Source organism: Manis pentadactyla, chromosome 9 (assembly GCF_030020395.1).
Source record: "Manis pentadactyla isolate mManPen7 chromosome 9, mManPen7.hap1, whole genome shotgun sequence".
Taxonomy (NCBI): domain Eukaryota; kingdom Metazoa; phylum Chordata; class Mammalia; order Pholidota; family Manidae; genus Manis; species Manis pentadactyla.
The window spans coordinates 45,014,586-45,036,581 of NC_080027.1; the positions used below are offsets into that span (position 1 = coordinate 45,014,586).

The 21,996-nt window shown below is 43.7% G+C and overlaps 1 protein-coding gene across 2 annotated transcripts; it reads left to right on the plus strand.

Annotated features, from left to right (window-relative positions):
• The first annotated feature begins 5,359 nt into the window (after positions 1-5,359).
• TRIM34 (tripartite motif containing 34) lies at positions 5,360-16,806 on the plus strand. Of its 2 annotated transcripts, none has more exons than XM_036927049.2 (8): positions 5,360-5,602; positions 10,790-11,273; positions 11,924-12,019; positions 12,641-12,871; positions 13,600-13,622; positions 14,871-14,971; positions 15,255-15,281; positions 15,545-16,806. In XM_036927049.2, the coding sequence occupies exons 2-8, from the start codon at positions 10,851-10,853 to the stop codon at positions 16,108-16,110; spliced, it is 1,467 nt and encodes a 488-aa protein (XP_036782944.1). In that variant the 5' UTR covers positions 5,360-5,602; positions 10,790-10,850; the 3' UTR covers positions 16,111-16,806. The 2 variants fall into 2 exon arrangements, with proteins under 2 accessions (XP_036782944.1, XP_036782945.1); XM_036927050.2 differs by lacking the exon at positions 5,360-5,602 and adding an exon at positions 8,039-8,132.
• The last annotated feature ends 5,190 nt before the right edge of the window (positions 16,807-21,996 follow it).

Below are 21,996 nucleotides of genomic sequence, written 5' to 3' on the forward strand. Positions count from 1 at the left end.
TCCTTCCCGTGATCTCTGGAAGTATATGTGGCCATCGTGCCATCTTGTACTTCTGGGGCCTTAGGACTGTGCTGGGTCATAATTAGGGATGTGGTGTCCACAGTAGAAAGTTTGGATGGGCTCAGGCATGAGGTACCTTCAATCTGCAGGACTGTTCTTGGATGATGAGAAAACAGCAGTATCCAGAGCCATCACCAGATGGAGATCAGAAATTTCTCAACCCCGAAACCCAAGATCCTCCCTGGAATAGACACAGAATCTGCACCCATTTGTATGAGACTCTGGTGGCCTTCTGTTTTGCCTGCAGATGATGTGGGCACACACCTGACCCTGACTCCAACCCCACATCTGGTTTTTTCTTGTTGTTTTAATAGCACCCACAACTGTTTTCCCTCCATAGTGGCCCGAGCCATGCCCCTGCCAGCTCAGATGACTCTCCTCTAGTCTCCCCTAGGTGGGAGGAAAAGGATGGTTTTTCTCCCAGACACCTTGCCTGCGGGTTTTGCCCCGGGAAAGTTCACTATGGATTAGGAGAGACTGAGAAATGACAACAGAATGTTCTTGGGATAAAAGGGCTTATACCCGGCTTTATTCTCACGGCGGTAGGTGGATCACCCCATGGCTACTAGGTTCACATCTGTATCCAGCAGTCTGCAGGTCCGTAATCCACCTCCGTCTCTGCCTCCACCCAGAGTAGAGCTCTTTATATAGTGTCTCAGTCAGTAATAGCTCATTGCCTAGGGTGTGGGTGCATTATCCTAGAAGTAGGCTAATTACATCATCTAGTAGCTTATTCAGGTGAGGACCCTGGCCGTAGGCGCTTCCATTTTCCCTGCACCTGGGTTACTTTCCCTCTGAGACCATACAGGTAAGGTCTGTGTCCTAAGTGTTTCAGTTATTTCTGAGAAAATCAGTCTTAACAAAAAAGTGTGTGTGGTGGGGGGAAATACTTATAGCAAATAAATACATTCTTTTTCTACCAAACATGCTGTTATGCCAAGTGGTCACCTTTAACAAACTCATGCAAGTTTAGAATTTAATTGAACATGGGCTATGAGTGCATTATAGTTGTTGAATATGTGATAGGAAAGCCAAAGTAAACAGGGTGCTTTATAGGTGACATCTGTGGCCCTCATGTGCTCTCAGAGGCCTCAGGTTTCCCCCTTCAGTCAGTAAATGTGCCACTTGGCACTGCTGAGTATGAAAGGTCCGGCAGGTCTCCTTCACTCACTGACGGGCTGGAGCAGCATGTGTGGGGCCTGAGGTCTGAACGTCTGCACAGTGCTGTGCTAGCTGGCCCTATCAGCAGTGTCGCTCACCCCTTCTCTTCTGAGTCATTCACTCCTTAACTGCCACCAGCTAGTGCCATGTGTGGAGGCACCTGCGGCAGTGTGCACTCTTCCACAAAGCTGCGCCATGGATTTCAGGTTTGGGAGGCCATCCAAGCGCCTTCTTGTCTTCAGTTGCTGTCTTCCCTCATATAGAGAGATTTGCCTTTTGAAAGAATGCAGTAGCATATAAAATATATGAATATAAACTTCAGTAGAAGGAGCAAGTGATCATTTTACAAGAGGCAAAAGGGAGCACAGTGAATGAAATTGTGAATGAAAAGTAGCTCATTAATTTAATAATTGAAATATTTAACAATATTACACAGTTCTGTGCTAATAAGCCTTAGAAGCTTTGTGAAGTAATCCTGTTACCAAAAAAAAGTGCTGAATATTCAAAAAACAGCAAGACAGTTTCACAACAAAATAAAATTAAAGGAAGTACAAAATTATCTTCCATGTGCATTGGGCCTTAGGTGCGCTGATCCTTGGGGAGACACGGGCTTCTGAATTAGTTCTGCAAGTAGAGGCTGGCAGAGAAAGGAGCCCTGTGGCTTTGCTCTGGGGAAGTGTGGGAACTACGGGGATTCGATGGGAGTAAAGCCAGAGGGATCTGGGAAAGCTGGCACTTCACCCCTGTGCTGGTGTCTCTGTAGCTGGTGTCCTTATCATCCAGATAATTCCCCAGCTCTCTGCCTGTATAAGCCTTGCTGATGTGATCCTCACCTATCTCTTGTGGCCTGTCTTCTGTTCACCTAGAGCTCCACACCCAGTCCCAGGGAACTATTTGCAGGTTCCTGAATATACCAACCTTGCTTATCCTTCCACCCAGGCCATACCTGCCTCCCAGAAGCACAGCTCAGGTGAGAGTGATGCAACAGAGGAATTCTGTGTTTTTTTTTTAAATTTTGGTATCATTAGTCTACAATTACATGAGGAACATTATGGTTACTAGACTCCCCCCATCATCAAGTCCCCCCCCACATACCCCATTAGTCACTGTCCATCAGCGTAGTAAGATGCTGTAGAATCACTATGTCTTCTCTGGGTTGTGCAGCCCTCCCCATGCCCCCCACCCCCTACATTATGTGTGCTAATTGTAATGCCCCTTTTACCCCTTGTCCCTCTCTTCGCACCCATCCTCCCCAGTCCCTTTCCCTTTGGTAACTGTTAGTTCATTCTTGGGTTCTGTGATTCTGCTGCTGTTCTGTTCCTTCAGTTTTTTCCTTTGCTCTTATACTCCACATATGAGTGAAATCATTTGGTACTTGTCTTTTTCCACCTGGCTTATTTCACTGAGCATAATACCCTCTAGCTCCATCTATGTTGTTGCAAATTGTAGGATTTGTTTTATGGCTGAATAATATTCCATTGTGTATATATACCACATCTTCTTTATCCATTCATCTATCGATGGACACTTAGGTTGCTTCCATTTCTTGGCTATCATAAGCAGTGCTGCGATAAACATAGGGTTGCTTATGTCTTTTTCAAACTGGGCTGCTGCATTCTTAGGGTAAATTCCTAGGAGTGGAATTCCTGGGTCAAATGGTATTTCTATTTTCAGCATTCTGAGGAACCTCCATATCGCTTTCCACAATGGTTGAACTAATTTACATTCCCACCAGCAGTGTAGGAGGGTTTCCCTTTCTCCACATCCTCAGCAACATTTGTTGTTGTTTGTCTTTCGGATGGTGGCCATTCTTACTGGTGTGAGGTGGTATGTCATTGTGGTTTTAATTTGCATTTCTCTGATGATTAGTGATGTGGAGCATCTTTTCCTGTGCCTGTTGGCCATCTCAATCTCTTCTTTGGAGAAGTGTCTGTTCAGCTCCTCTGCCCATTTTTTAATTGGTTTATTTGCTTTTTGTTTTTTGAGGTGCATGAGCTCTTTATATATTTTGGATGTCAATCCTTTATTGGATATGTCATTTATGAATATATTCTCCCATACTGTAGGATATCTTTTTGTTCTATTGATGATCTCCTTTGCTGTACAGAAGCTTTTCAGCTTGATATAGTCCTACTTGTTCATCTTTGCTTTTGTTTCCCTTGCCCGGGGTGATATGTTCCTGAAGAAGTTGCTCATGTTTATGTGCAAAAGATTTTTGCCTATATTTTTTTCTAAGAGTTTTATGGTTTCATGACTTACATTCAGGTTTTTGATCCATTTTGAGTTTGCTTTTGTGTATGGGGTTAGACAATGATCCAGTTTCATTCTCTTACATGTAGTCATCCAGTTTTGCCAACACCAGCTGTTGAAGAGGCTGTCATTTCCCCACTGTATGTCCATGGCTCCTTTATCATATATTAGTTGACTGTATATGTTAGGGTTAATATCTGGACTCTCTATTCTGTTCCACTGGTCAGTGGCTCTGTTCTTGTGCCAGTACCAAATTGTCTTGATTACTGTGGCTTTGTAGTGAGCTTGAAGTTGGGAAGCGAGATCCCCCCTGCTTTATTCTTCCTTCTCAGGATTGCCTTGGCTATTTGGGGACTTTGGTGGTTCCATATCAATTTTAGAACTATTTGTTCCAGTTCATTGAAGAATGCTCTTGGTATTTTGATAGAGATTGCATTGAATCTATATATTACTTTAGACAGGATGGCCATTTTGACAATATTAATTCTTCCTAGCCAAGAGCATGGGGTGAATTTCCATTTGTTAGTGTCTTCTTTAATTTCTCTTAGGAGTTTTCAGGGTATAGGTCTTTCACTTCCTTGGTTAAGTTTATTCCTTGGTATTTTATTCTTTTTGATGCGATTGTGAATGGAATTGTTTTCCTGATTTCTCTTTCTGCTAGCTCATCATTAGTGTATAGGAAAGCAATAGATTTCTGTGTATTAATTTTGTATCCTACAACTTTGTGAATTCAGATATTCTACTAGTTTTGGAGTGGAGTCTTTAGGGTTCTTTATGTACAATATCATGTCATCCGCAAACAGTGACAGTTTGACTTCTTCTTTACCAGTCTGGATGCTGGAGGAATTCTTGATACCCTAGAAAAGTTTTGAAAAGTGGCAATTTTTTTCTACTTTTCATATATTATAGGTTCGTAGGGGGTTGTTAAAAAAATAAGCACAGCCCATTGAATTCAGAGAGACATGATGTAAAAGAAAAGCAGAGGGAAAAAATCCAAGTGAACAAAATTAGTGATAAAAATTGGATGTCACACACACAGAACTGATGGGCAATGCTCAAGTAATATACACAGCTAAATGAATGATTTCACAAATCTGTCTAATGATTTACTGTGTGCATGATATAAATGACCAATATTGAATTAAGGAAAAGCAAACATAAGTGGGAAAGTAATAACTAACACCTTCAAAGTAGTTGAAGCATATGTCTAAAGGTAATGGATACAGATATTTTTATGGGAAAGTTGTTAAAATTTTCAACATTCTTTTAATCTTCTTTCTGCTTGGGACTTGTCCTTGGTCCCCAGGCATGGGTCAGACTTATGTGCCGTGCTCTACAGGAACATGGATTTCCTGAATGGTTATAGCATGGAAAATGAATCCATCAATTTGTTTTCCTCCTGAAAACATAGGGTGCCCTTCCCTCTCTGTCCTCACTGCTGATGAGGTACATGTTATGAGCCATACCATGTGCCCTCTTATCAAGTGTGCAGTTTGAAGTTTTGACAAAGTTAGACACTTGTGTAACTACCAATCAAGATTTAGAATATTTCCAGCTTTCGAAAACCTTCCCCAGGTCCTTTGTAGCCAACTCTTCTCAGTCTCCTCCATGCCTCCACCCAGCCGCCACCTCCTAGGAGGTGGCGCTCTTTCATTGGACCTGAGGAATAACTCAAATTGGTTGACTGAGGATCTGTGCACAACCACGGGGAGTAGGATGCTCAGTGCCTCACTGGCCAAGGAAGCCGAGTTAAAGCCAGGTCACTCAACCTTTGCATTATTGCCATTTGAACTGCGTAACTGCTGTGGAGCGGAGCTGTGCCCGGCAGAAAGGCTAGCCGCATCTCCGGCCTCCACCCACTAGATGGCAGTAACGTCCCCCAGTTGCGGCAACCACTCTGCCGTTGGACTTCGCCAAATGCCCCCGGGGTCAACGTCCCCTTTCCCCTCCGCCCCCGCTGAGAACCTCTAGGTCAAAGCGTTTCTCTCCCCTGTGGCTCCAAGAGGACTGCTGCCCGTTCGGCCCAGATGCTGCTTCCCCGTTGGTCTCCCCGCCCGCTCACGAATTTCACTTTCACTTCTCAGCCAGCAGCTCAGGAGGCGCCCCTGCACGCAGACTCAGGCCGTGTTCGGTGAGAAAACTGACCACGCCGGTCCCGGGCTTTCCTTCCCCACTTTAGCCGGGAGTAAGGCTCCTCTCTGGAGCCTGACGGTGTGCGGGCGGCCTGTGTGGGCAGCAGGAAGGCAGTGGCTGCAGTTGGCCTGGGGCCCGGGCTGCTCCGAAGGCGGGACGGACGGCCGCAGGCCGCCTCCTCCGAGTGCCGCCAGATGGCAGCCTTGAGTCGCGAGCGGGGTCCTCGAAAGACAGGAGTGGTGAAGAGGCCGAGGGCCAAAGGGGCCTGACTCCAGGTGGAGTGCGTTCCCATCTCCTTCCCTTTCTACGGTTTTAACCGCCTGCCTTGCTGAAGGGAATGGAGCCTTCCCTCTCAAAGAGATGGACTGTTCCCTTCTGTCCCCCTCCGTCCCCGCAGAAGAACGCCGGCGGAGATCCCTGTCCCCGGCGCCTCGTGTGAGGCACCAGAGAGCATGAAGTCTGGGGGCCCGGCAGGGTGCTTTCACGCGGGTTGGTTCACTCCCCTCCCGACAGCCCCCAGGGGCTGTGGTGGCCTTCCTGACATCCTCAGCTGCTGGCCCGCCAGACAGCAGGCTGCTGCTTGCCACTTGTGGCCCTTTATCCTGTATCTTCCTGGGAGCACCTGCGCTTCTTTGAGTAGACCCGCTTCCTCTTCCTTCAGAGCACCATTGACACTGTGTCCTCATCTGCTCTTTTCTTCATTCTTCTTCCCCTTAGAAACACCTTTCCATTCATGTGACCTCAGTTCCTCATTTTACTTTGTTTAGAGCTCATTAACAAGAGCTGATCATTGCTCAGAGAAAGCCTAGAGGGTCAGTCGGCTAAGACGTTTGTTCCATCAGTTGACACTGACCATGTCCCACCTTGAGCTCATTTGTGAGCAGTGACCACAGTGATTGATGCGTTCTGTGCTGACACGTGCCTGCTCCATCCTATACTCCGGCTTGTCAGAAGTCACTGTTACTGTCTCCCTGTGAGGCTGTGCCTCACTCCTGGAGAGAGTCCATTTCTGCCCAGGTATTCATTGTCTCCCCAGGGTCAAAAACAATAGAGCCAACACGAATGAGGAAAAGGCTTTGTTAATTAATATATTTTTAAATTTTAATCCATAGGAACTAAAGCCAGCTGCTAGTATGAAAAGGTGCAGTAAATATCCATCAACATATAATAAATGTTAAATACGTATAAGAGTTTACATTCTAGCCGGGGAGAGATTATAAACAAACAATAGATAGTTGATATAGAATGCAAGAAGATGACTCATATCATGGGGTAACATTTTTAAAAAATATTTAATTAGGGTGAGGGAATCTGTAGTGACCTGATACAGGCCTTGCAATTTTAAGTAGTTTTCACAGAGAGCCTCATTGTGAGAAGGAAATATTTGAATAGAATCCTAAGAATGTGAGGGGTTTAAAGGCTTTGGGATGGGCTTTTCCCTGAGATGAGAGGAGTTGTTGAAAGTTGGGTTGGGGAGTGTGCAGGAAGAAGTGTAGCAGATGAGCTCAGGAGGATGCAATAGGAGGGGATGTATAATGCGGACCTAACTAACATGGTAATGACTGCCTCACACTGGATGACGTGAGTCTGAGGTGAGGAGTGTCTTTAAGAGGATCACTCTAGTCAATGATGGAAGAACAGTGGTGACAGCAGAGTGAAGAAGGTCAGTGATCGATAGTATCAGGGAGAACGATTTCCTAGAATCCAGGCAGGAGGTACAGGTGGCTCCTACCAGGATGGTACAGAGGAGGCAGTTGGAACTAAATTGAAGAAAGCGCTCTTAGCATCTTCTAGTGAACTAATGAGACTAGGCGTAGCATGATGAAAGTCTTCCTATGTTAAAAAATGAGTTCTTTAAAATATACCTACCACATTGCGAGAGCTTTTGGGGAGAGAATCATTATGTGGGGCTGATTTAGCCCTGCACTCTAAGGGGATGCTGAAGCAGGGACTCTGAGCAGAGAGGAATGAGGAGGGGGAATGCAATGTTTCTGAGCTCCCCAGGTCTCACCTTTCCCATTGGCAGTTTCAGACCTAGGAAACCAAGAGAAGTGTCAAGGATGCTGTTTGAAAACTTCCCTGTCCTCTGTGTGGAGATACTTGTATCATATTCTGTAACCTGCAGAAACACATGGAGTTTGCATTCTGCTGAGCCCAGATGTTAGGCAAACACTCAAGCACAGGATACAATTACCTGACACTTTGGCAGCCATCCGACCTGGGAATACTTCCAGGCAGATGCTGCTTATGTTCCTTCCCTTCATTTCCTGCCTGACTGCTGCTTGGACTTGGGGTCACTGCCCACGTGTGAGGGCGCTGGCTCCTCTGTGTCTCCTCCTTCAGAGGTCATGCAGCTGCTTCAGCATCAGCTGCTTGCCATCCCGCTGTGAGCAGGAGGCCCAGAGCCTGAGGCATGTTCCACCCCTCCTTCCTTTTTGGGCTCCGGTGTTTCTCAGCACTGGCTGGACACCGAGCGGAGTGAATGATAACAGAGAACCCCATGTCTGTGGTTGGCTCATAGCTTCATGGTATGGCATCTCCTGCTCTTGCCAGCCCCAGAGCCTGATCCGACCCATAGTCTCTGCAGCCAGGAGCTAATAGCATATGACCTTTGGACAATTTTCAGAGTCTGCACCATTGGCTAGATTATACCTGCCAGCCTACATTCAGCCTCATTTCTCACCAGGTTCTCTTCATGGGTGACTGGAGAAGGGGGCAGATTTCTAGACCTATTTTATCTCCACACAACTTTCAACATGTTCCCGCCCTTCCTGTTTAGAGCAAGGGGAAGATTTATAACATACCTCAGATCTTTCTTTCACTATCAAACCCTTTCAACTGTATTATTTTCGTAGAGTTGTAAAAAATAGCCACACGTTGGATGGTGTAAAACAACAGGAATGTATTCTCTCACGGCTCAGGAGGCCAGAGGTCCCAAATCAAAGTGGTGGCGGAGTCTCCCCTGTGTTCTTGCCTTGTTGTGTCCTTGCTTCAGTCTCTGCCACCACACACCACTGCCACACACCTTTCTCCCCGACTGTCTGTGCTCTCTTCCCACAGAGCACCTGGTCACTGGTTTAGAGCCCACCTTATTCCAGTATAACTTCATCTTAACTTGATTACATCTGAAAGGTCTCATTTCCCAATAAGGTCACATTCATGCAGGTGAACATTCCTGGTGGTAGGGGGGACATAATTCATTAGAGAAAATATCAAGACATTAGTATCTACCAAGATCTTCCTTTTTTCTTCTTTCGTCACGGTTTCTTGTCCATAATGAATCCAGGTTCTTAGGTCAGCAACACAGTGCTACCATCCTGTGATTTGCCCTCTGACTGACCCTCAGCAATGGTTTCAGGTTTGGTTTGTCATTCCCACTCACGTGACTTAACAGGACATAAACCAGCAGGTTTACTTAGCTTAGGAAAGACATGCAGGACAGGAGACAGCATGTTGGCATGGGTGCCTCAGGTGAGCTCTCAGTGAGGGTCCGCAGAGTGGTATAGGTGGTACTTCCTGCCCCTCATTCACTGGATGGTCATAGGAAGCTGACGCAGTGTAGGTAAGTCTTGCTGCCATAGACTGATCACCTTGTAAAAGCCAAGAGCAATAGCTTCTGGGCCCCTACAGGTGAATATTTCATTATAAGAGTCACAACCCCCATGTGGGAGCTGTAGTTTGTACTTACCAAAAATAATCAAAATAAAGTAATAGAGGAAGGTAATGCCAGTGTCCTTCTTCCAGGAAGACAAGACAGACTTAGGCCTGACGATGACCCTTTGTTCCCACATGTCCAGTCCAGCTCCCAACCCTGTCACATTTGTCTCCCCTAATCTCTCACTCTCATCTGCTTTTCTCCATTTCCTCCATCAACTCGTCCTGCAACCTCCCATCACTGACTCCTGCTGTTTGGGAAGAGACTGGAGACTGTCACTTTTACATTATTTAGGAAGTGTCACATTTCTGGTCCCTGCAGGCTAACGCAATGCCAGAGGCCAAGCAGCCATCTGCACAAAAGTCACACTGAAGTTTAAATACTTGTAGAAGATGCTGTGTCTTCCATCATCAGGGCATTGCTATATGTGATTCCTTAAATATTTTTCCTCTTTGTAATTCCATAAGATCTTATCAGTCAGCTTTCAACTCAACCCTTACTTATTCAAGGGGACTGTCTTTGATATTCTCCTCTTGGGCAAAGTGATTTCCCAAAAACATATACCTCTGAATAGTAGTGTTTATCACACCTGCCAGATCTCTGAAAGAGGACCCCGAGGATATTATATTCACCATAGTTGAAATTTATTGAAGTGAATAATCTCTGTAAGTCATTTCATTCTATTTAAACAACTGAATAAAAGAAGTACTCTTATTTCTCAAGGATTTTTCTATGAGGAATAAATAGTCCAAAGTGATTTATAAATTACAACTGATTATACAACTGTTAACGATAAAGTTACCTCCCCGTTGTGGTCCTTGCTATTTCTGTGAGTGTCTCTGGGGAGCGAATAGGAGGATATAGGGGGACTCTGAGTAGGGCAGATGTATTAGGAGGTAAATACATACTGGAAGCCATATCTGTGGTCCCAAAGTTTACCAATTGGAGAAGAGATAATTATTGGAAAAGAAAAGATGAAACCCTGATTTAAAAACCATCTAATCACCTGTGGATAAATTAGGAGTTTATATATTCATCAAAGGTTGTGTTTCTGAGAGTCCTGGTCTGGTCACTAGGAATAAAGCAGTAAATAAAAACAAAGTGTTTGATCTGGATTGCATTTTAGGGGTAAGATATTTTAAAAAAGGTATCATAATTTATTCAGCGATAATAAAAAAAGATGGCAAATGTGCACTGAATGATGTATTGGTGGTTGTGCTGTAGGTAAATTGGTCACGTTAGGCCCTCTGATGAGAAGATATTTAAGGAGACAGTTCAGTGGAAGGGTAAGAGGAAGGCATGCAGTGTCAAAGGGAGAATCATTCCAGGCTGAAAGAAGTGCAAATATAAAAGCCTGAGGCATTCGTGGATTACCAAGACCCCTGAATTCCACTCCTGGTTTCTCTCCCACTTCTTTTTCGTCCTTCAGTATTTCAGTCTTGGCCAGTCCTCAATGCTCGCACAAAATTAGATTCCTTTTTATTTGTGCCATTCTTACACCGTCCCATTTCAATCTGCCCAACTGTCCAGGAATCTTTAAGCAAGAAAAGCCTCAGGCGTCAAGACAGGAAGACGCCAGGAGAGACGGGCAATGGCTTTAAAACTCCCAATGAACATACAGAAGGAAGTGACCTGCCCCATCTGCCTGGAGTTTTTGACAAAATCCCTGAGTCTAGGCTGTGGCCATAGCTTCTGCCAAGCCTGCATCATGGCCCACAGTGAGGAGGCGGAGAGCAGCCCAGATGGGGAGGGCAGCTGTCCTGTGTGTGGTGTCAGATACTCACTTGGCAACGTGTGGACTAATCAGCATCTGGACAACATAGCGGAGACACTCAGAGAGGTCAAGTGGATCCCAAAGGAAAAGCAAAAGAGAGATCTCTGTGTGCACCATGCAGAGAAGCTCCTCCTCTTCTGTGCGGAGGACAGGAAGGTCATCTGCTGGCTGTGTGAGCGGTCACAGGAGCACCGCGGTCACCACACCTTCCTCATGGAGGAGGTTGTCCAGGAATGTCAGGTAGGGCCCCGGATGAGGGCAGACACGGTAGGAGACAGCACTTGGTGGGAAATCTGACCTTTCCATCCTTCTTTACTTACCTTGGCACCACAGTATGGAGCCCTTTAATCTCCTCCCCATGTATATCTGTTACTCTATGCTCAACTTACAGTGCCTCAAGGACATTTCTGGGTATTCCTTCCATTTACATTAAGGATGAGCCTAGAGTCTAGAGCCTTGACTCTTGGCCAAGAGTGAGAGGTTTTCCTGTTCCTTCCCTTGTGTTGTACGGATGGGGAATTCCTCTCACAGGGTTAGCTCTGATTATTCCTTTCAGGAGGATGGTTGCTGTTCAACATTGTGGATTGAATGTGGAAAGAGTGTCAATAAATGGAGTATAGGACTTTCTTTGCTGCAGCAGATACTTACTCTAAGAAAAGAGAGACTCTGGCTGCTTTGATAGGTGGATGATGATTTATTCCATCACCCAGGAATAAAGTAGATTCAGCTCCTCAGGTTTTCTCCCATGGCATAGATTCTAGTCACCAGGTTCTAATCACAGTTTCTGTAAACAGGTCTCTTCTGAGATCAGCCTGATTTCTTCCTCACTTATTCTCTATCCAGGTGGGAAGAGAGCCCATAGCTTGACTGGTGTGATTCCTCTCCCATAGGAGAAGCTCCAGGCATCTCTGGAGAGGCTGAGGAAGGAGCAGCAGGAAGCTGAGAAGTTGGAGGCTGACATCAGAGAAGAGAGAATTTCCTGGAAGGTAGGAGGACACTTCCTGAGGGATTTCTAAGACAGAAATCTTGGCAGGATTTTCCGTCCAAATCACAAGAAAGCCCCTTCTTTGTTTCCTGACATTGAATGAGGTCAGAAGCCATTTGATTCTCTTCTTTGTCCTGTCTCTGCTGGAGAGTGGCTATGTTACAAGTACACACAGGTATCTGGAGCTGAGCTTAAAGATAGGCTCTATGGTGAGCAAGGCTGGAAGATTCTGTCTTCCAGGGAGGCTCTGATACCTCTAGAAAGACACTGGGCAAAGGACCAAGATTTTCCTCAGGTTCAAACTTGGGCGTATGGACTTCCCAACTCATGTGGGGAGGCATGAGCGTCCGGGACAGCTGTCTAAAACCGTTGGAGTTTTATATTTTGTTCCAGGGTTGGCCCGGATAAGCGTGTGGAGCTTATTTTTGTATGTACTGAAGGGAAAACAGTAGGAAAAAAAAATCAGCTTCCAGAATTGCCCCCCACCTCTTCTCCCCTGCTGGTTAAAATTGTATGAAAAAATATTTATTTTCCTGGCTCCTAATTCCTTGTACAGTAAGAATTACCTATTCTATCTAGTACTCTACGTGGTAATCACTACCTCTCTTATCCAACCTTGCAGTATCAAATACAGACTGAGAGACAAAGAATACAAACAGAATTTAATCAGCTTCGAAGCATTCTGGACAGTGAGGAACAAAGAGAACTGCAAAGATTGGAGGACGAGGAGAAGAAGACACTGGATAACTTGGCTGAGGCTGAGGCAGACCTGGTTCAGCAGAACCAGTTGGTGAAAGAGCTCATCTCAGATCTGGAGCGTCGCAGTGAATGGTCAACAGTGAAGCTGCTGCAGGTAAGGATCACCCAACCTGAGATGCCTGAGACACAGTCTGAGTTACCTTCTCCCCTGCGTCCTTGAGCTCTAATCCTGGTGTTGACGCTAAGAGGTTCCTTTGACCTTGAAGAGTGCTCTTTGCCATCTGTTCCCGATGTCATGGCATAATTGAATGTAAGCTTTCCAGGGGAGTGTCACATTGTTATTATTTTATAAAGCAAGGGGATACATTTGACCTTGGAGAGAAGATTCATGTTATCCAGTGATATTCTTTAGACCCTTGTTATCTGTAACGTAGTGTTGGACATTTGTCAAGCTTCTTTTCATTCATCTTAGCCACAGACAAATACATGCATTTTCAGGTTTAAGAAATGTATTTTTTAATTAAGAATGCATATTAATTATTGCAAACTTCCCTTGTTAGATTTTTGTAAAGCATGGAGTGATAGAACATTGAGCCTTTCCTTAGGAGGGATGGGCAAATACATGGATAGATGGTGTCATACTTGAGTGGTGTAAGTACATGTGTGTGAGTGTGTGGATGCCAGGAAAGGATGCTGGTGCAAATCTGTAGAGATTCTTTTTTTTTTCATGGTATGTTAGCTAAAGGTTTGTGAATTTGGTTGATGTTTTCAAATAGTTCACTTTTGATTTCTGATTTTGCTTATTATTTGTCTATTCTTTCTTGCATTAATCCTGCTCTAATCTTTACACTCCTTGACTCATGTTTTCTTTCTTCTTCCTAGGACATGAGTGGAGTCATGAAATGGTGCGTATGGGTGACCAGGAGTGGTGCCTTTGTATTATGAACAAAGGTTTGTAACCATGAGAGTTATCTGATGGTCAATCAGAATGAAAAAATCTCTCAAATTAGCAACATTAGGACATAGCATTATTTTAAATTGCTGATCATAGATGAGGATTTGAGTGTTCCAAATCTACTGAAAATAGACTAGACTCTATGGTAGTGAATTCATTGGTTGGAGTTTATAGACTTAGGGAAGTAAAGATAATATGGACCAGGATCTCACCACCAGGCTCCAGTGATTTGATTTGCCGTCTGTCCTTGCTCTGGTTCTTGTATTTCACAGGTACATGTCTTATCACAAGGATGCCAAGCCCTAAAATAAGTTACAGAGACCTCTTTATATTTGCTCTGCTGACATGGGAATAGAAGAGACCAGGTCATTCTACAAGATTCTCTCTAGCTTTCCAAACACACACCCGAGCCTTGGCGTTAGTGGCTTTGACCCTGGTGCCAATAATTAATCTCTTATTGTTCACATACTTTAGAAGCTTACATGGGTAAGTGTACTTATTGTGTCTAAAGTTGCCAACCCACCTGACAGCATCAAATTCATTACAAACACACAAAATTCTAACCATTTTTAGTTTGGTTTTCTTGACTTCTCCTTTGCCAATGGTTTTTAACATTTTTACAGACACCTGACATTTCAAATGTTACTTGTGGGCCACACCCCAACATTTTTACAGACACCTGATATTTCAAATGTTACTTGTGGGCCACACCACTGGGGTTCAGGCTTTGGACTAGGGCACCAGCTCACAGGCTCTCCAGAATGAGACCCACACCACAGCCAGGACCTGCAGCCTCACTGCTGCTCTGCCAGGGAACACGCGTCTAATGGCCCCTCCCTGGGAGGCCCCCTGGATGACTTTTTCACACATTACATCTCTTTTAGAGGTAACAAAGGCTTGGCCTATATCTTATTTCACCTTATATTATTTCCATAAGGAATCAAGGGAAGGGTTAATCCATTTTTAGAAAAAGAAACTGTGTCTTTGAGGTGAAGACCTTCCCAAGGCCACACAGAGGGAAGTGGGAAGGTAGAATTGAGCACACATCTGGCTCCGGCATCAGCCTCACCCTTCTCCTCTCCTCGGGCTTCTCAGGGAAGTGGGTTCAGTGTAGCAGTGACCTGGAAGGAATTGAGTCAGTGGCATTGGAGAGACACAAGGTAAGAGATGTAGGGTCAACATTTTTTGTCATGCTTAGGGGTGAGATCTGGACCTTGAAGAAGCCAAAAACTGTTTCCACAAAACTGAAGAATGTATTCCGTGCTCCAGATCTGAGTGGAATGCTGCACATGTTTAGAGGTGAGGAGAACCAGGTCAGGAGAGTGGGTGTGGGATTCATGTGGTGTCAGGGACAAATTGGGGAGCTGGTACAGTTTCAGAGAGAGGACAGAAAGGAGCAGAGTGTTCAGAGAAGAAGGGACATTGCTGAAGAAGATGTGATCACATGTAGGAGAGAATGGGCGGTTCACCAATCCCAGCCTCATGGTGCTGCCTCTCCTGCCCTACCCCTGCTGTGGAGAAAAGATCGGTATCAGTAATCATTTGCTTTTAATCAACATCATTGACTCTTTTATCATTTCAGAACTAACATGTGTCCGGTGCTACTGGGGTAAGAAGTTACTGCGTCTTCAAATGCTTGGGTCCTGAGTCCCTTCCGGAAGTTTGGGGTTTCCGTTACACCTCATGATTTCAGTCCCGGGTGTTCTCCTCACTCTGTGGAGATACGTAGTACATTTCTCCAGTGTTTTACCCCCTTCCCCAGCCCATCAGTACAAGTTCTTCCTAGCCACTTCCCAGATTCCCTCTTCACCATGTCACCGGAGAAACCTACCCCATATTTGTCACCTGATCTTATGATTTCTTTTTCTGCAGTGGACATCACACTGAATCCAGTCAACCTGAGTTTGAATCTTGTCCTTTCAGAAGATCAGAGACAAGTGACGTCTGTACCAATTTGGCCTGTTAAATGTTACAATTATGGTATCTTGGGCTCCCAATATTTCTCCTCAGGGAAACATTACTGGGAAATAGATGTGTCCAAGAAGACAGCCTGGATCTTGGGGGTGTACTGTAGAACATGGTCCCGTAATATAAAGTTTGATGTTGCACAGGGCAGAAAGCATCAAAATGCTTACTCCAGATACAGACCACAATTCGGCTACTGGGTTCTTGGGTTACAGAATGAACTTGAGTATAAGGCATTTGAGGATTCTCCTTCTTCTGACCCCAAGGTCTTGACTCTTTCCATGGCCATTCCTCCCCATCGTGTGGGGGTTTTCCTAAACTATGAAGCAAGAACTATCTCATTTTTCAATGTCACAAACCATGGGTCACTCATCTACAAGTTCTCCAAATGTCACTTTTCTCAGCCTGCTTACCCATATTTCAATCCTTGGGCCTGCACAGCACCCATGACTCTGTGCCCGCCCAGCTCCTGAACCCTCTTTTCCCCCACCCACTTCCTGTAGTGCTGTCTGTCCTGGTTTCATCTCATGCACCTGAGCTCACCTGCACATTCACATGGTCTCTTCCTTCCTGTCTCCCTTCTTTAGTTTAGAACTTTTACTTATCCTTGGGATGTACAGAGTATCCAGGCTGAATTATAAGACATGCTTATTTACCCATTTATCTTTTTTTGTATTCTCAAAGTCAGATATCTAATCCCTCCTAAAGGCGGGGCAGTACTGGGATAACATCTTTGTTCTCCCATTTCTCCATATTTTATTTTATTACTGACCTGGAGAGAGGTGGTGAATCCTGTTTGCCACCACCTGTGTTACTGAGAACAGTCCACAATTACCTCCCAGCACCACCACCAATGAAAGCGTCTTTGAGTGTATGTTCGTTTGTTGCTTAAGAAATACCACATTCGTCAGAGGTCAAGGAAAGGAAATGGAAAATGTAAATGATATGTACCTACAGTGAAGATTCTATGTGCAGAGTGTTTGAGTTCAAATTCTGTCTTCTTTTACTTGTATAACAATGAATAAATTTTGGGTTTCTTTTTCCTAAAATACGAATTGGGATTTAAAACTTCACATAACTCCTAAGATTATTACATAAGCTAAACGTCACTAAATGTAAAGCAACTACGTAAGTGTCCTGCACCATATAATAAATGTTTGCTCTCATGATTACTGAGAAGTATAAGCTGTGTCAATATCCTGTACAACAGATTTGTGCCCTTGAGAACAATAATTGATTCTACTTAAGGCTCATTTTTCTAGTTCCTAGACCCTGCTCTCAAGACCCCTCCAGTTCCAGTCTTGTTTTATAGAACTTTTTGTACTAAGACTGGGACTATTTTTAAGGCCCTTAATGGGACTGGATCAGAAAACTGAAAAAATATGAATTTCCAAAATCTGTCCAGCAGAGAGAGCCATTTCTAGGGACAGCTATAAGAGATGGCCTTTTGGTGTTCAGGCCTTTTATTTGTGGTAAAACACTTGAGTACATACCATCTCATGTACTTTTCTTTCTTTTCAATAACCAGTTTCAAACTCAGGATGAGGAATAATAGCCTTATCAAGGGTAGTAAAACTGCAAACTTTTCTTAGAGAAGTATACATTATAAATTAGGGGAGACTTACTGCACAGAGCCCACATTAAGATAGAGAAGGATAGTAGTAACTGCCAGAGTCCAGCTCCAGCTGGTGACGGGGAGGCGGTGTGAAGCCCAAAAGGATGAGACGGAGTCGGTGCACGGAGAGACAGGACACAGAGTCAGATGGAGGTGGTCTCTCGACAAAGTGCTGATAACAGCTTTATTTATACCATTTTGCACAAGGATATGATTGTTTTTTACTTGTTCTTTTGATTAACAAGCATAGGCAAACTTTTTTCTTTCTGTTTCCTTCTAATCTATACATGGTTAGCCAAGTGTTAGGTGATTTTTTTTTTCTGTTCCTTGACCTAAACTTTTCTTAGCAACATGGACTCCATTGTGTTTCTTGTTTCTATGCAAAGCGGTTTCTAAGTAATGCATGTGACCACAGAAACGTGCAGCATGTAGCAGTGACTATGGAGTCTATCAGCTCAGGGTGAAATACAGGTCACTCACTACTACAGTTAGCTAGGCAGGTATCATCATCTATATTTCTAATGCAATGGGTACATTTTATCTCCTCATAATATTTATTCTATCATAGGTAGATGCAAGATAAAGATAGAAAGCATGATTTAGTGCTGTAAGAGGGCAAGTGTAGATGATCAGGTCTGTGCCTATAGACTAGGTATTAATCCAAGTTAGACAAGGGCAACAAAACATCCATGGGTGTAGACAATTTCTCTCAACACTGGGGTGGTGAGGTTCTAAGCCTCACCTCTGTTGGCCCCCATTTTCTCACCTGATGGCCCCACTGCGGCTGTGCCTGTCTTAGGTTGTTCCTCCCTTGAGGAATCTTACCTGTCTCTGGCTAACCAGTCATCTTCCGGGGCCATACAGGGAAATGTAAAGTTGGTAAGTGAGAGAGAAGTAATGTTCTTTGAAAAGGTTAGTTTTTCACTTCTTTGCAGATTTATGCTCCGTGGCTTCTATGCCCAGCACTTGTTTTGAGGTATCTTTACCACTTGGAAGAATTATGGTACTTGGTAATTTCACAATTGAGGCACAAATTCTAGTAAAGGGCTGTAATTAGGAAGGAAGAAGAAAAACTATAGAAGTAGTAGATGGAAGAAACATGAGATTGATTAAGTGTCAGACAGGGTTATTCCATTCAGTATTCCCCTATAACTCTATTTCTCTAATTTTCCTATAAAACTCTTCATCACTAATTTCACTAGCATTACAAAAAAGGGGGGCATTCCCACTTAGGTGGAGATGGGGTAGTCAATGTTTGACTAACTGACTGCAGGTTTTGGTATTCTATGCCAAGATCGTCATCTGGTCCCTGCGTGTTCTATTCTTCAGGAGCACTGTCCTGAAAAGCTTCTGAGAAGTTTATGTTCTCCTCCTTTCTGTGCTGCTTATCAAAGGTTAGCTTAGTCTTTGGCAAAAATGCAAGCAAAAGCAAAGCCAATAGTATAATGGAGAATAACAAAATCAAGGCGGGTAATAGGGAGAGCCACCTGCAAAGGCCCTTGATTTGTGGGGGTCTTCCTCTAGCCTGAGCTTTGCTACACAGCTTGAGTAGCATGGCTCCCAGCAAGTAACTTGTCCCAGAGAATGGGAGAAAGCAGTTGGCCTGGCGATGGTATGAACATACACCCTTGTATGTGTATATATATGTGTATATATAATCAAAATTATGAAGAAATAATTTTTATTAGGTAGTTAAAAGAATATATTAACTTATGAGGCATTCTCCAATGTCCCATGGCTAATGTGTGGAGGAGGCAGGATTAGAACTGTGTGTGTGTTTCTCCAGCACAGGTATTGTTTCTGAAGTACATTCCCCAAGAAAAGGTAGAAGCCAGATGCCTGGGGTGTGGGACAGGAGGGAGAACCCAGTTGTTGCTGATCTGCAGAAGGAGCCAGGAGCATCATGGGAAAATCATAGATACCAAGGAGATACAGATTGATGTTCTCAATCCACAGCCATTAATGAAATAAGGGTAGGTTATGGTAATAGCTAAAACCAAGCTGAGCTACTTCCTGGCCAAGAGGCTCTTGCAGATGACATGTTGTAGAAGGTAAACGCTAAGGACTGTTAAGAGCTTAGACTTTGAAATCAGAATTTTGTCATCATATGGATGGTGCTGTTTACTGGCCCTTACTAAATTAAATTTAACTGGATTTAGTTTCTTACCAAAAATAAAAATACTAAGACTTAGCTGATGTGGTGGGAATTAAATGATGGAATGTTTATAGTAACTTCCTCATTTCCTAGCACATTAACACTGATCCAATTTGGTGTCTATTAATTTTCTCTGTGATTTGAAATAATTAATGTTCAGAATGAGTCAATCTATTTTAAATATCAGCACTTTTGTTTTGCAGAATAACTTGATTAAGGTGTGAGTAAAATTGTAATATTCTAGAATATCTCACCTGGCTTTAGTGCATCTCCACATGAACAGGTTCTAAGGAGTGAAGAGAAGTAGTTCATCTCCATATCAGTGGGTAATTACTTGGGCTAGTGAGGGCTTATCTGAACCTGAGAGGTTGGGGGAAGGTCTTGCTTCTGCTGGAGCAGGGGAGAAACGTTCCCAAACCGCAGTTTGTAAGCAATAAACGGGTTTTAAACTTTATTTCTCCCTTTGACTATTTTCAGTTTTAGATGTATTTTGTCCTGGGATTTCTTCTCCCTGGAGTTACATAAGGAATCACAGATCATTTTTAAATTTCATCTTGCATGATAACTCTTAATTTTAAAGTCTTCAAATATCTTTATTTCTCCTTATTGTTTTCTATGTACACGATTCTAAGTTATTTGTTTGCTTTAAACATTCTTTTTGACTTGCTATTTCTAATAGTCTGCTCTCAGTCAAATTGTCTTTGGTATGAACACAACATGAGATCTAACCTCTTAATCAAATTTTAAGGAGTCACTGCTCAACAGGTATGAAGTTTCAGTTATACAAAATGAATGAGTGCTAGAAACCTACTGTAAAACATTTTGCCTATAGATAACAAAACTGTAGTATGCACCTAAATACTTCTTCATTATAAAAAGTTTTACCTTCTTCATCCCTAGTCTTTTTCTTTTAATTACTTTTTAGTCTAAAGGACTATTTGAGGTGTCAGCTGATTTGACGATTTTTCCTGTTTCTGCAGTAATTCTCTTTCAGTGGAAAATCTTCTCTGTTTGCCCAAATAAATCTCCATTTTTCAGCCTGTTGGTTCACATGACTTACAATGCTAGAGGAAGGGTCAGGAGTTCTGTCATGTGCCCCCTCAGCAAAAAGGCTTCAGGAGTCCTCAGGAATGAAGCAAAGCCTGTTCTTCCCCAGAGAGCAGGGCAAATGCTGACACAGCGAGTGCTCAAGCGGCACATCGTGATGTCCCTGGGTCTTTTGGCATTTCATTTCCAACTCTTACCCAACCTACTTATGAACTGAGAGTAACAGAAATAAGGGGAGGCTTGGCCAAACGGTGTCTTCTCTGGGCCCTGTTTTGTAAGATATTCTTCAGTTTTCCATTTCTGGTCACCATGTAGTGGATAAGGGGGTTTCAAATCAGATACCACTGGTCTCTCTGCACACCCACAAGCACACCTCAGACTCTCACCCTAGGTACTGGGGGAATCGATTCGTATCCATAATCACAGCTTTCCTGTCACCCTGTTGCTACAATGGCTGAGGCCATAACTCATGAAGAACAACCTGTACTCTGTTGAATTATACAACAGGTGAATTTCTCCTTCCTTTTGCTTTTCTGGTCTATTCAGGCCTTCAACAGATTGGCTGATGCCAAACAACGCTGGGGAGGTCTGTCTACTGGCTCCACAGATTCAAATGCTAATTGCATCTATGAAACAACAACTTCACAGACACACCCAGAAATAATGTTAACTGGACACCCTGTGGCCAGCCAAGCTGATACATAAAATTAACGATCACGATTATTTTTCTGCTTCATTTTTATTATGCTTAGATTGTTAGGCAGAGAATAGATATGAGCGGGGTGGAAAGAGAAAATGGCCAGGAAAGCCCTCTAAAAAGACCCAGAGTTAATCAGTTAAAGCGCAAAATGCCAGGAGCAACTTAGCCTGGAATGTTTCAATATTCCCCAGATGAAGGAGGGTACCTCAGCATCGCCCATGTCTTTATTGTGTTAATCATGCAGGCCCAACTTATTTTTCACCTTTACCTACATGCTGTTTTTTTTTCGTCCTCCTCCAGACCCTAATCAAGTAACCTGGAACCTGGGCAGGAGACAAGTATCATGATTAATTTAGCAAACAAGGCCAGATCTAAACAGTATAGTAAAAACAGGAAAGATTCCACCTTAAAACTAAAATTGCTGGTTAAAACCCAGGAAGTTAAGAAGTAAGATTCTTAACATATTCTTTAGTAAACAAACAATAACTCAGCCCACCCTGGGGGCAGGGCAAGTGGTCTTGATTGATGTGTGCCCAGAGGGAAGCTGCTATCCTGGGAAGGAATCAGAGCAGTACATTTCTTGTGTTAGTTTTGCAGACTTACCTGGAGGACTGATAAGAAACTTAATGTCTCTCATCAAAGATAAACATCTTGGGACCACTTGACAAGTCCACACCGCCTAGCCATTTGTCACATTCCTAAAAAATCCTAAAAAGGGGGAACTTCCAATCTTTCAGTGCACCTCTCTCTCTGAGGTCACCCGGACATTCTCTCTCTTTAAATAAAAAACCTTTCCAGGGCGTCGCTTCTCCCTAAGGTCACCTGCATTTTTTCTCCAAGTA